Consider the following 15034-nt stretch of genomic DNA (forward strand, 5'->3'; position numbering starts at 1 on the left):
TCTGCCGGAGTCCCCGCAACGCGGGACTCCCAGCCGACATCTGTGGGCCCGGGCCCGAAGCCTTAGAGACCGGCGCACGGGGCCTGAAAAAGGCCGAAGACACAGGTAATCTCCGGGGAGGAGGGCGGGAGGCCCACGAGACCCGGAGCACGCCCCTCCCCCAGGGAGATCCAATGTGAGGCCCCCTTCGACCCCAGAGCGTGACTGAACTGGACCACGGTCCCCCTTCACGAGGTGCCCCACGGGGAGAAGGGTCCAGCAGGTGCCTCAAAGACTTGCCATGTGTTAAAGCGATCTTGATTCCTGGATCACTACGTTATGCTGGAGGGCCACATCTGACGTGTTATTGATTCCATAATTGAAGTGCGAATGTTCTGCCAGATGCAGCGCTATGTGCGGCACTAAGTCTAATAACTCTATTTGAGGTGCTATGAAATCGCTATGTGCAGCACTAAGTCTAATAACTCTATTTAAGGTGCTATGAAATCGCTATGTGCAGCGCTAAGTTTAATAACTCTATTTAAGGTGCTGTGAAATCTCTATGTGCAGCGCTAAGTTTAATAACTCTATTTAAGGTGCTATGAAATCGCTATGTGCAGCGCTATGTTTAATAACTCTATTTAAGGTGCTATGAAATCGCTATGTGCAGCGCTAAGTAATAACTCTATTTAAGGTGCTATGAAATCGCTATGAGCAGCGCTATGTTTAATAACTCTATTTAAAGCGCTATGGAATTTGCTGTGCTGTGTTTGACCACCAGATGGTGCGCTTGATTTCATACCAGGTCTAAGATATTTATGCAATGCCAATCTAGTCACGATGAAATGTTTTGACCCTAACGTGATGTAGATAAAAACTGATTGGTTTCATTTGAAGGAAAAGAAAAACATGATAGAAGGAAAGATAAAGCTTTTCTAATTTTTCTAAATTCTCTGGTGTAGTGTCGTTTTTAGTGGTGGTACGCTGGAGTGCTGAGGTGAGTGGGATGCAAGCACGACATGTTATTCTGGAAGGAGGCCTTTCCACTTGAGCCAAGCTACCCTAGGACTTTAGGTCCAACAGCATGAATATCTGAATACTATCCCACTGCAATTGTCAAATGTCATTTCCAGGAATACAATATTCAATGTGGATTCTTGGGAATGTTTATGAATCTCAGAAAGTAGTAAATCTACGCTGTCTCATAGGAGCAAATTTGCAAGTACAGATTTACTTTTTTCTTTGTGAATCAAACCCTTCACCTACTAAGGTCCGAATGTTTTACCATAGCATATTCATATCTAAATTCAATTCTTACCCATTGCCAATCCAAACACCCTGTTTGAGCACACTGATTTTGGAGTACTGAATTATTCTAGAGACGAATATTCTTGTGCCACAATGTCACATTTTCTGATCATCGTTTTATGTTCCAAATCAAACAGAAATGTTTGAGCATATTAAACCTAATGCTTTTCTTTATTGAAATGTATTTTAAGATGTAGTCAAGACAAGATGTAAGGCATTTTAGTGCCTTCCTGGATTCTAACAACAATGTGCTGGCTTTTATTAGGATACATATTGACAAGACAGTTGTATATGGCTTATCACTGATATACATCACATCTTAGATGAACAATAATTGCAAAATACAGGAATAATATGTATACAAATTGACAATATGAATTAGAGAGTATAAATTCAGGGTGGGTGGCTATATATGGAAGTATTCATGGATAACTTGACCTAGAAAATGTGCACAAAAATAGCCACAATTCAATTGTAATTTGTATGCCTGGAGTCCTATTAAGAACATCATAAAAAGGTCTGGATGTCCTGTTGATGTGTGAAAGCCTGGTCTGAGACACTCCATCTTCTCTCTTCAGGTTCCAAAACGGATGGCCTATGAGGCTACAAAGGTGGCTATCTCTAAAGGAATCAGGCATATTGATTGTGCTCAAGTTTATGGCAATGAAGACGTGATCGGGCAGGCCATACGAGAAAAAATTTCAGATGGTACGGTGAAGAGGGAAGACATATTTTATACCGGCAAGGTAACATCTACAAATTTTGTGTATCTTCATGTAGACTGAATTTGAGCTCTCTTTACCAATTAGCCTTGGGGGTTTTGCATTTTATATTAGTTTTGGTCATTTTATTTATGCTAATTCTAATAATTTGGATATTTGTGTATCTGCTTGCAGTGTTTCTAGTGATACCCCCAGCTCCATGTGCAACTTACCCAGTCCATGTGTTGCGTAAACTGAGTCTTTGGCTCAGCTCTACAAGGTTTGTTTTCACACCCACGGGTGACACAAGTGAACTTAGTGTACCAATGCTTAAATGTAGAAGACAGGTTTTTGTAGTCCTGTAGAACCTCACCCAATACGTTGTTGAAGTGGTGCAAATGCTTTTGGGCTACTAACAGGGAGCAGTGCTAATCCAAACAATCGTTCAATAATGATTTACATACTCAAGAACACTAGAAACAACATGTATTTCAACATATTTATTTCACAATGGTTATTTTAAAATGCCGTGATCTAGTGCATACAATATTGCTATCATCGCAGAAAATAAAAACCAGCTAAACTTTCCAATTGTAGTGAAAACAGGAAAAAATCGTAACATCACAATATTTAGTCCATAACACTCTCACTGTGCTATCTCTAAGCGCTATGCTAGTTCTAGCAGATGAATATATAATAAGCCTGAATTTCAGAGGTGGTGCGCATACCTGGACAACATGATTTGTTGTCTGTTTGGACTAGCTTGCCCACTATTTCGAGTGAAGAGGCAAGGAGATTGCATCTATAGTAGAACACAATGCTGGCCCCAGTTAGTGAAGGCAGAATGGAATGCTTCCCAGAGCCTCAGAGAGTCTTCTTGGAGGTTTCTTCAGTCAAGATGGAACCTGTTGCTGTGCTCATCTGCAACCTGGGTGGTGATTCTCTCTCTAATTTGATAGAGATTTCACGTTGTTTTATAGTATTAACAACCTATCTTATCTCTCTTTTTTTTTTTTTTTTTTTAAAAGTTTTATTGAACAATAATTCGATTACAAGCACGGGCCTACAACCACCAGGGCCGGCCGCTAAGTACAGAATAAAATACACATTTATCAAAGCTGCAGTCGGTTCCCGGGGCTCGGCCCCGTAGTGACTCCGGATAGTTCTAAAGGAACAGGAGACTTAAGTCCAACAAACACAAAAAACTAAAAGAAAAACAAAAGGCGAGGCATAAAGACAAACAGTGCAGGTCAGGCTTCCTCCGGGGAACTCCAGTTCAGACCATTAAGCAGCACGCGAAAGGAAGGAGTACCGGGAGGCTGGGGACGGGGGGGGGGGGCCAAGGGAAATGAACGCCCATATGTAGTCATTCCAAAAGGTGCCCGGAACCGTCAAGGGTCAGGGGGACATGGCGATATCGGTGTCCACCAGGGGGGGCGTACAGATACCCCCGCGATATGCATTCCATTGCCCCCAGATTCTGCCCCATGCCCCCGGCTTACCACGGGCAACATACACAGTCTTCTCCCTGAACATACACCAGTCCATATTCTCCTTCCATACTGACACGGTGGGCGGCCGCTGGGCACCCCAAAGCTGCGCTATATCTCTCTTGGCAATCATGTTCCCCAGGGCCGCCCACCGAGTCTGAGCCGCGCTATAATCATTGGGCTCCCACACATTCAGGACACAGCGACGCACCTCCGGCAGCAGCACAACCCCAGTGACCTGTCCCATAACCGTATGTACCCGGCGCCAGTAGTCCGCCACCTCGCGGCACTCCCACAGGATATGGAGAAAGGTGGCGCTGAGCCCACAACCCCGCTTACAGAGCCCATCATCGGAATATCCCATCGAGACTAAGCGAGGACCCGTCACATACACCCGGTGAAGAATCTTAAGCTGTACCAACCGGAGACGGGCCGGAATGGCGACCTCCTTGGGGGACGACAGTGCAGACTGCCAGTCCTCGTCGTCCAATTCCACCCCATCCCCCGTCCAAGCCTCCCGAAGGCGCACCAAGAGGTCAGCCCGATGATTAATCAGTTTCTTATAAATTAAAGAAATAGTACTGTCAGGGACATGTCCGTCAAGTATGCGGTCCTCGAGGGGCGAAGAAACCGGGATCTTGGTCCCCTCTCCAAAGACTGAAAGCAGGGCGTGTCGAACTTGGGCATAGCGGAAGAACTCCCTGTCCGTAAGCTCATATTCGGCCTGAAGAGCCGCGAAAGTCTTAACCGCGCCCTTATGCCACAGGTCTCCCACTTTGCTGATACCAATCGTATCCCACTGGTCAAACCCCTTCGTAGTCCAGAGGCTCCCCAGGCGATCGGAGGCAAACAAAGGAGTAGCACATGTCAGTCGCTCACTCCAGCCCGTGGCCGCAGTGGCAGCCCTCCAGGTCCGCACCGCAATCTTAGTAGGACCCGTAAGGGTCCGGCCAGCCGAGCGGGAGTAAAGCGCCCTGTTATAGTCCCCGCCGGGAAGCAGGAACTTGTCCATCTCATACGCCGGATTCAGGCCAGGCGCATACGTGGCATGGTTGATGGCCGAAAGCTGCGCGGCCCAATAATACCTGCGAATGTCGGGAAGCGCGATGCCCCCGTCGTACCAGGGGAGAGTAAGCTTAGCAAGAGCAATACGCGCCCGCCCGTCCCACACCAGTCTCCTCTGCAGGCTCTCCACCTCCCGAAAGTAGGCCACTGGGATGACGTCGAAGGAATTCTGGAGTGCATAGAGGAACCTGGGAAGGGACATCATTTTGAACAGCGCGGCCCGACCCAGCGGGGACAGGGGCAGCCTGCACCACCGGGCCGTGTCCTCTCGCAATCGCCGAAGCGGACGCAGGAGATTCTGCTCATAGCGAGCCACCGGGTCCAGCGAAACGTATATCCCCAGGTACTTAAAGCCGCTCAGAGATACCTGGATCGGAAGCCGAGGCGGCAGGAGAGGAGGACCACCGGAGATCGGATAGACGCAGGATTTAGACCAATTGATCGTGAGGCCCGAATTATTCCCAAAGGAAGTCAAAACGTCAAAGAGGACGTTGAGCGACTGCCGCGGTGAGGTGAGATATAGGAGAATATCGTCCGCATATAGCGAAACCCGATCTTCAAAGCCCGGGGCCCACCGGATCCCTCTAAGCGAGGGCTCCCAGCGGAGCCAAGCCGCGAGTGGCTCCAGGGCGAGAGCAAAGAGCAAAGGGGACAACGGGCATCCCTGCCTCGTGCCCCTGCCGAGGGCAAAGGGCCGAGAGACCCGCCCATTCACCACCACCTGAGCCATGGGTCCCGTGTAAAGAAGCTTCACCCAGCCAATAAATCCTTCCCCAAAGCCAAATTTAGCCAAGACAGCCCAGAGGAATGGCCACTCGATGGTGTCAAAAGCCATCGTGGCATCCAAAGAAACCAGCACGGCCGGTTCGGAGAGGAGCTCCGCCCTGGCAAGGGCGCCGTGAAGACGCCGCAAGTTAAGAGCGGTGTTACGATGCGGGATGAATCCGCATTGGTCCGGATGAATAAGATCGCACACGACGCTCAACAGACGATTGGCAAGGACTTTCGCCAGGATCTTAGGCTCCGCATTTAGCAGTGAAATAGGCCGGTAAGAAGTACAGCGATCTCGCGGCTTGTCCTCCTTGGGGATAACGACTATCGTGGCCAAACGCTGGTCGGCCGGGAGGGAACCCGCCGCCAGAGACTCACGGAACATGCGACTGAGGAAGGGCGCAAGCTTGTCAGGGCGCAATTTATATAGCTCAATGGGCAGACCGTTGGGACCCATAGCCTTGCCCGAGCGAAGGGAGCGGATCGCGGTCGCTATTTCATCCGCCGACAAGGGGGCGTCCAGCCGCTCACGGTCCTCAACGGACAGGCCGGGCAAGGCGATATCCCTCAAAAGAAGGCGAGAGTCGTCCTCATCCCTGTCATCTTATCTCTCTTAAGGAATGTCTTGGCTTAAACATATATATCAGTAGATGTACTAATACGGCAAGATTAAGTCAATGCAGACTATATTTTTTGGGCTATAGTTGTTATTTGACCTTGAAAATGGCACCTGTTCCAGAATGATATTGCACTGAGTGTTTTTGCCTCCGTCATTGATGGAAGGATACCACACATTAAGAGGTCAAAAGGATGTGACATATTTACAGTTCCTCAGGAAGATAAAGGCCACCATGTTTTAGACTTAGGAAGTTGAAGACTGTCATTTTCTAGACAGGCCTATGACAAAATGGAGTCTTGGGCTGCTGAAAATGTAGTGTGCATTCATGTGTTCAAGAAAATAAAACTAAAATAAAGAAGGCTAAAAGCAAGTGATTAAAACACATAAAATATTTGAATTATGGAGGGAAACAGTCAGAACATTTAGGACATCCCTGGAACAATTTCTAAACCAAATAATCACTGAACGTTGTTTATGCATGATCTGGCTTATCAAAACTTCATGACATATTCATTATACATTTACATAATACAAGCACATACCAGAAAAGTGCATTTGATAAAATAGTGTGGGCCATCTTTTGCAAAATAAATCAAGCGCATTTAAATCTTAAGAGTCCGTGGTTGCTGTCCTTTTTTTCGTATAACGAAGAATTCAGCCTGGGTGCATTCGTCGAGGTTTGCTCCCTCACCACGGACCGCCATTGTGAGAGGTGGGGAAAGGGCGACTTTCGGTGCGGTGAGCGCAGATGTAAAGTATTGATAAAATAGTAATACATCACTTATTACATGTTCAATAGCACGTCTTCAAACTGAAATGAAAAAGGGTTTCTACACTGGCAGACATGATATTTACAATACATTAGCTAACATTTCCGTGGGCCAAAATCAACACTAGAGTAGAAACTAATATCTGTTATTTGAGCCATCTCTCTGATAACATCCCCGATACCCCTACATGTTGTTTTGATCAAAATGATTGAAACATGGAAGAGTTGATGATTACTCTTACATACAAATTCCTTGTTTTGCTTGGACTCCACAAAGCCTATGTAATGATGAACTAAGACAAGGTCATCTCATTGTAAATAACTCTGTAGTGTTTTACATTAACTTTAGGCGTATAGACATTAAAAACACATGTTTGAAAATACTCACACTAAAACGGAGATACTAACTCTTCATGGTCTGGAATTAGTGTGTGTATATATATATATATTCACTGAAAAAACCATAGGTTTCACACAAGTTATAGTTAGCTGTACATTTCACTCGTAAAAAACCAATGAAATTCCACGTTCTAGTTAGTGCAGGCAACTATAACTCACGCGACCGCAATCCTCTGCTGATGACATATGTGTCTTTATGAAAAAAAAATATTTGTAATATAAGTATAGCTAAAATTTAATGGAAGAAGACATGGGCAAATAAGTGTCTAAATACAGTATTAGCATCAGCAGAGGATTGCGGTCGCGTGAGTTATAGTTGCCTGCACTAACTATAACGTGGAATTTCATTGGTTTTTTACGAGTGAAATGTACAGCTAACTATAACTTGTGTGAAACCTATGGTAAATAACCAGTAACATGAGTCACGCGGGTCCGGCACAGCTATTGTGACAGTGCAAAAAGGAACGCTGAGTCTTTTGTTCAGGACAGTACCAGTCTGATTATGGCCTTTGTTGTTACAGGAACCCACTGTGGTAAGGAACTCGTAATGGGCAGCAGGGCAGCTGTTTCTACTCAAGATTTGCACATGAATATGAACTCTCAATACCAGGATGCACTGTGCTGACACGCCCATGGGCGGGACTCATGTTACTGGTTATTTAGAGTTACGGCATGTTGCCTGCCCCCATTTGTCATCACCTGTGAGCAAGGGAGCATGAACTCTCGAAACGCGTAAGGAATATGAAAGATGGCATGCAGAATCCTGTGCTAACGGACGTTATTTTCAGGCTGCCTAACAAAATAAAGAAGTACTCACCGTATGTGGCTCTCCAAGTTGGGTTCTTTGTTTGTGATGTATATATATATATATATTCAATGAAAAAACCATAGGTTTCACACATGTTATAGTTAGCTGGAAATTTTACTGATAAAAAACCAATGAAATTCCCCCGTTATAGTTACTGTAGGCAACTATAACTCACGCGACCGCAATCCTCTGCTGATGCTAATACTGTATTTAGACACTTATTTGCCCATGTCTTCTTCCATTAAATTTTAGCTATACATATTTTACAAATTTTTTTTTTTCATAAAGACACATATGTCATCACCAGAGGATTACGGTCGCGTGAGAAAGATTACGGTCGCGTGAGTTATAGTTGCCTACAGTAACTATAACGGGGGAATTTCATTGGTTTTTTATCAGTAAAATTTCCAGCTAACTATAACATGTGTGAAACCTATGGTTTTTTCATTGAATTAGCAATGTTTTTTAAATGCTAATTCCTAACTATAACGTGTGTGAAACCTATGGTTTTTTCAGTGAATTTGTACGGTTTTTTAAATGCTAAGTTACTTTACGCCATTCGTGGCGTGCACGCCCACTTAACGCAGTTCGTTCCGTGCGCGCACGGTGCGCTTCGCGCACTGTGCGCGCACAGTGAGCACGCGGTGCGCTTCGCGCACCGCGCGCCCACTTTACGCAGTTAGTGCCGTACACGCAAGGTGGGCACGCAGTGCGCTACGCGCACCGCGTGCCCACGTTACGCACCGTGCGCACATGGAGGACATATTATGCGCTTCCTTGTGATAGGAAATCTGTTAAATTTAATTTGTAAGTGATGACAATAATATGCCAGTGTTTTTTTTTTTTTATTAAAATTTTTTGCGTAAGCGCACCGTACGCGTACGGTAAGCGTAATCGGCGAAATTTTCAAAAAATAAAAAGTTACCGTTTTTGGCCTTGGGGGATCTTTGAGGACTCAACTAACATGGCTATGTGCATGGGCGCTGTCTAAACAGCCCCTTTATATGTTTTTTGCCTTTGTTTACAGCCCCCCCTCAGAGTGCGAGAGAGAAAATGGCGGCCGCCGCTTCCTGGTTTCGGCCGATTCGAATGTTTACTAAGATCTAACAGCCAATCAGAATCGCGCTCGCGCACGCCACCGTACGCGTACGGTAAGCTTATGGTAAGCGTACCGTAAGCTGGCTCAGATATATATATATTGATTTAAAGGCTATTTTCTCAGAATCTACTGAACAGATTTACACCAAACCTACAAAAGGCACTTCCTTGACCTGAGGACTACCTCTCTGCCAAATTTCTAGTAATTCTGTTCAGCCGTTCGGGCTGTAGCCCTGTCTAAAGGTCCTATGGAAAAATGCATGGGAAAAACGCGTTTTGGGACCCCCCTTTTATCTCAGCCCCCGCTTGACGAATCCCCCCGAGACTTTCAGGGTAGGAGCGGAGCGTAGCGCCCCACCTATTTTGAGAAATTCGCGAGGATTCGTCGACCGGCGCCAAAGTTATTCAAAATAGAATGTTGCGGATTTCCTATGGAAACAGGGTCCTAACTATAACTACCTACTGGCGACCGCCAGTAGGTAATATATGCATACGTATATATATATATATATATATATATTCACTGAAAAAACCATAGGTTTCACACATGTTATAGTTAGCTGGACATTTTACTGATAAAAAACCAATGAAATTCCCCCGTTATAGTTACTGTAGGCAACTATAACTCACGCGACCGTAATCCTCTGCTGATGCTAATACTGTATTTAGACACTTATTTGCCCATGTCTTCTTCCATTAAATTTTAGCTATACATATATTACAAATATTTTTTTTTCATAAAGACACATATGTCATCAGCAGAGGATTACGGTCGCGTGAGTTATAGTTGCCTACAGTAACTATAACGGGGGAATTTCATTGGTTTTTTATCAGTAAAATGTCCAGCTAACTATAACATGTGTGAAACCTATGGTTTTTTCAGTGAATTTGCAAGGTTTTTTAAATGCTAATTCCTAACTATAACGTGTGTGAAACCTATGGTTTTTTCAGTGAATTTGTACGGTTTTTTAAATGCTAAGTTACTTTACGCCATTTGTGGCGTGCGCGCCCACTTAACGCAGTTCGTTCCGTGCGCGCACGGTGCGCTTCGCGCACCGTGTGCGCACAGTGAGCACGCGGTGCGCTTCGCGCACCGCGTGCCCACGTTACGCTAGATGGGCCATGAACGCACGATGCGCTTCGCGCACCGTGCGCACATGGAGGACATATGATGAGCATCGTTGTGACAGGTAAAATATATGTTGGGTTTATAAATATTAAGCCATTCACATAGGGTGCCCTTCGGGCACCTTTTGCACACGGGGTGGGGAGAATGTGGATATTGTTTTTTTTTTTTAATTATTTATTACCGTACGCGTACGGTAAGCGTAATCGCCGAAATTTTCAAAAAAATTAAAATTGCCTTTTTTCACTTGGGGGATCATTGGGGACTCCCTCGACATGGCTAGGTGCTTGGGAGCTGTGTAAACAGCCCCTGTACATGTTTTTCCCCTTTGTTTTTCAACCCCCTGTCAGAGTGCGAGAGAGAAAATGGCGGCCGCCGCTTCCTGGTTTCGACCGATTCGAATGTTTACTAAGATCTAAGGGCCAATCAGAATCGCGCTCGCGCACGTCACCGTACGCGTACGGTAAGCGCACCGTAAGCGCATTCGGGCACCTTTTGCACACGGGGTGGGGAGAATGTGGATATTGGTTTTTTTTTTTATTATTTATTACCGTACGCGTACGGTAAGCGTAATCGCCGAAATTTTCAAAAAAATTAAAATTGCCTTTTTTCACTTGGGGGATCATTGGGGACTCCCTCGACATGGCTAGGTGCTTGGGAGCTGTGTAAACAGCCCCTTTACATGTTTTTCCCCTTTGTTTTTCAACCCCCTGTCAGAGTGCGAGAGAGAAAATGGCGGCCGCCACTTCCTGGTTTCGACCGATTCGAATGTTTACTAAGATCTAAGGGCCAATCAGAATCGCGCTCGCGCACGTCACCGTACGCGTACGGTAAGCGCACCGTAAGCGCACCGTAAGCTGTCACAGATATATATATTGATTTAAAGGCTATTTTCTCAGAATCTACTGAACAGATTTACACCAAACCTACAAAAGGCACTTCCTTGACCTGAGGACTACCTCTCTGCCAAATTTCAAGTAATTCTGTTCAGCCGTTCGGGCTGTAGCTGTGTCTAAAGGTCCTATGGAAAAATGCATGGGAAAAACGCGTTTTGGGACCCCCCTTTTATCTCAGCCCCCGCTTGACGAATCCCCCCGAGACTTTCAGGGTAGGAGCGGAGCGTAGCGCCCCACCTATTTTGAAAAATTCGCGAGGATTCGTCAACCGGCGCCAAAGTTATTCAAAATAGAATGTTGCGGATTTCCTATGGAAACGTGGTCCTAACTATAACTACCTACTGGCGACTGCCAGTAGGTAATATATATATATATATATATATATATATATATATATATATATATATACATATAATGTGGGCACTTGATGTGTTGTTTGTGTGAGCAGCCCAGGAAGAAGAGGATTTTAACCTCGAAACTCGTCGGCATGGAGCATGAATAACGGAGCATGGGGGAAAGCTGCATTTTAATGCTGAAAGGCCAGAGCGATGTTGTGTGCCTGCTCAATGCTTTCGGGCACTTTGTTTTTATATATATATATATATATATATATATATATATATATATATATTCACTGAAAAAACCATAGGTTTCAGGGGTGTTATAGTTAGCTGGACTTTTCACTTGTACAAACCATTGAAATTTCCCCGTTATAGTTAGTTCAGCTAACTATAACTCGCGCGCCGCAATGCACTGCTGATGACGTCACATATTACATCACTCATGACATGGTCAGTGACATCACTCATGACATCACTGATGATATCTCAAATGACATCACTGATGACATCACTGATGACATCATCCAGTGAATGTGTGTTTTTCTGAAAATTAAATATGTTTTATATATGTATATCTCAAGGTCGATGGAGGAATAAATGGGTATATAAGTGTCTAAATGGATGATTTGTTTTTGAAAAATTGATTGTGTAACTGACTGATTAAGTGTATCATAGTGAATACATGGCTTAGTGAGTAATGTTTAAATATGTAAATATCTGTATCAGTCTCTCACTTTGTGTATAAGTGGCTGCATGGGTTGGTGAGTAGCTACATGGGTGTCTATATAGGTTATTAGTTGGTTTTTTGAGTATCAGTCTGAGTGTCTGCATGGTTCGGTGGGGGTATTACGTAGTGCATAGGTGCATGAATGAGTGACTCACTGTTTGTATGTGTTGAACACAGCCTGTGTGCAGGACTGTATCGGTTGATGAGTGTGTGTATGGGTGTGTTAGTGAGTGAATGACTGTCTCAATAGTGTCTTTATGAGTAAGTACATATGTTTTAAACTAGTATATGTGACTATTGGTGTATATATGTGAGTATATGTGAGTGAGAGATTGAAAGAGTTCCTGTATGAATAAGTATGTGTTTCTATAAGTGATTGTTTAAAAGACTAAGTATGTGTAAGTTTCCGTAGAAGTACATGTGGTGGTGTGTGTATAACTGTATATGCAAGTAAATGTATGTTTGATTCTTTATTAGCATGAGTGACTATGTGTGTGAGTAACTCTATGGATGAGTAGCATTGTGTAACAGGATGTATAGGTGTATGAGTACATATGATGAGTGAGTACATGTATGAGTGACTGTATAGGACTGTTGGTGAATGAGTGGATGTGTATGTGGATCTTAGAATTACTGAAGAGGTTGTTGTAACTGGTATTGGTATGTCCATTGTTTTGAAAATTTTAGTCTCTATTTTTGAATGTGTGTATCAAAGGTTATATTAGGGTGAGAGGAGGTCTGCCACTCTATCACAAGGATGATGTCATCAGTGATGTCATCAGTGATGTCATTTGAGATGTCATCAGTGATGTCATGAGTGATGTCACTGACCATGTCATGAGTGATGTAATATGTGACGTCATCAGCAGTGCATTGCGGGCGCGCGAGTTATAGTTAGCTGAACTAACTATAACGGGGGAATTTCAATGGTTTTGTACAAGTGAAAAGTCCAGCTAACACCCCTGAAACCTATGTTTTTTTCAGTGAATTTCTGAGGTTTTTTAAATGCTAATTCCTAACTATAACGTGCCTGAAACCTATGTTTTTTTCTGTGAATTTCAAAGGTTTTTTAAATGCTAATTTCTAACTATGCCTACAGAGATAGGACATGTGAAGAAAGAAGAAAAAATGCACAGAAAGAAACAAAAGAAGTGCAGAAAGAAGCAACAGAAGTCCTCAAAGACGAAGAAAAGTGCAGGAAGAAGGATAACGTGCAGAAAGAACAAAAAGAAGAGCAGAAAGAAGCCTTGTTGCAAAATCATCCTGTACCCTCAACTTTTTCAGACGGATACTGGTGGTAACTGAGTCTGACTAACCAGTCCTAGAGCCAGTGCTATGTTAAAAGGCACTTAGAATACAGTGAAAACACCTACATACACTAGGGAACATTATGGGTTGGGGTCCCCCTGTGATTAGCATGACCTCCTCTGTAAGCCCCTAGTATATAATAGGGCATGGGGATTAAAACTACCTCTTAAAACAGGCCACAGGGCGTTTTTGCACACGTTAACTCAGGCCCCGTCCCCTCCCTTCACCACTGTGTAAACACACCCTGTGTCCGTTTTTAGTTGGGAGATTAAGTTCATTTGAATCCTGAGGGTCCCTAGGGTCCAACTAGCCCACTAGGTACCTCCAGTAAGTGCCACAGAGCTGCGTTGCAGAGAGGTGTAAAAAGTGGCACGGCATGGACCACCTCTCTGCAATGCAGCTCAGTGGTGCTTACTGGAAGCATTTGGTGGGCTAGTTAGCCCCCAGGGGCCCTCAGTATTGAAGGGAAATTATATCCCCAATTTAAAACGTGCCATAGTGCGTGTTTGCACACGTCACCTCAGGCCCCGTCCCCTCCCTTCACCACTGTGTAAACGCACCCTGTGGCTGTTCTAAGTTGAGAGATTAAGTCCCCTTGAATCCTAAGGGTCCCTAGGGTCAAACTAGACCACTAGGTACCTCCAGTAAGCGCCACAGAGCTGCGTTGCAGAGAGGTGTAAAAAGGGGCTTGGCCTCAGAACACCTGTCTGCAGCGCAGCTCCCTGGCGCATACTGGAGATGCCTGTTGGGGGCGCGTTTGCAGAGTGCTGCACGGAAGGGGCATGGCCTCCGGCACGATGCCAGTCTTTTATTTATTTTAATTTTTTAAGAAGGGGGGCTGTGTGGTTCCCCTTCTTATTCTAATTTATTGGCCCTGATGACCCCATCCCCCAGGGTCTGTCTCCTAATTATATTTTTTTGACCCCAATCCCCAGGGCCGGCCACTGTTTTTTATTATTTTAAAAAAATATATATTTATAGACACACCTAGGACATGCTGGACAAACCGTACGTACCTATCACCATGACGATTTGCGTGATATTCATTAAAAGGGGACTATGCATACAATGAATCCACGTGGAATATATTTACACCACTAGCCAAGCTCTGACATGTCTGAGGCCCTACCGTGCCTAATCCCGGTAGACACCCTTGTCGTTTATTTATACAAACATGGGTAGCTATTGACGGGCACATTTAATACACATGCACACCAAGCCAGTCAAAGGGGATTCGACAAAAATTCGACCAAATCTATGCAAGAAACCCCCCTCACGGTTAATAAATTACACATCCACTGCCGGATGTGTAATACTTTTTATTTTACTCTCTGGAAAGGGGACGAACATCACTTGAGAGTCACAGCGCGCTCCTGACAGAGCCCAATGCTGTGTTACACCCACCATTGCCTGCCGAGTGCCACACACCTCTGTGTTGTATTCCACTAGCTAGTGCATATGCTATGACACTCTCTAGCCCATGTGCACTGTAACACCACCCCGTGAATATGTCATGCCACACTTGTCTTCGCACGGGTTATATTGCCCCATCTAATGTGCCTTCCTCGATGCCTATGTTATAACGCACAGTGCTATGCCATACATATTACAATCTGGGATCCATATCTT

At 44.7% G+C, this 15034-nt stretch overlaps 1 protein-coding gene across 2 annotated transcripts in view; it reads left to right on the forward strand.

The window, feature by feature from the left end:
- LOC146854240 (aldo-keto reductase family 1 member C1-like) overlaps positions 1–15034 on the forward strand; it is a 454220-nt gene that overhangs the window by 77992 nt on the left and 361194 nt on the right. For both annotated transcript variants that reach the window (XM_085652022.1, XM_085652023.1), the window contains exon 3: positions 1866–2033. In XM_085652022.1, the coding sequence (XP_085508148.1) occupies positions 1866–2033 (168 nt within the window). The remainder of the gene's footprint in view (positions 1–1865; positions 2034–15034) is intronic.

The sequence above is a fragment of the Triturus cristatus genome, chromosome 4_1 (assembly GCF_964204655.1).
Source record: "Triturus cristatus chromosome 4_1, aTriCri1.1, whole genome shotgun sequence".
Classification (NCBI taxonomy): Eukaryota; Metazoa; Chordata; class Amphibia; order Caudata; family Salamandridae; genus Triturus; species Triturus cristatus.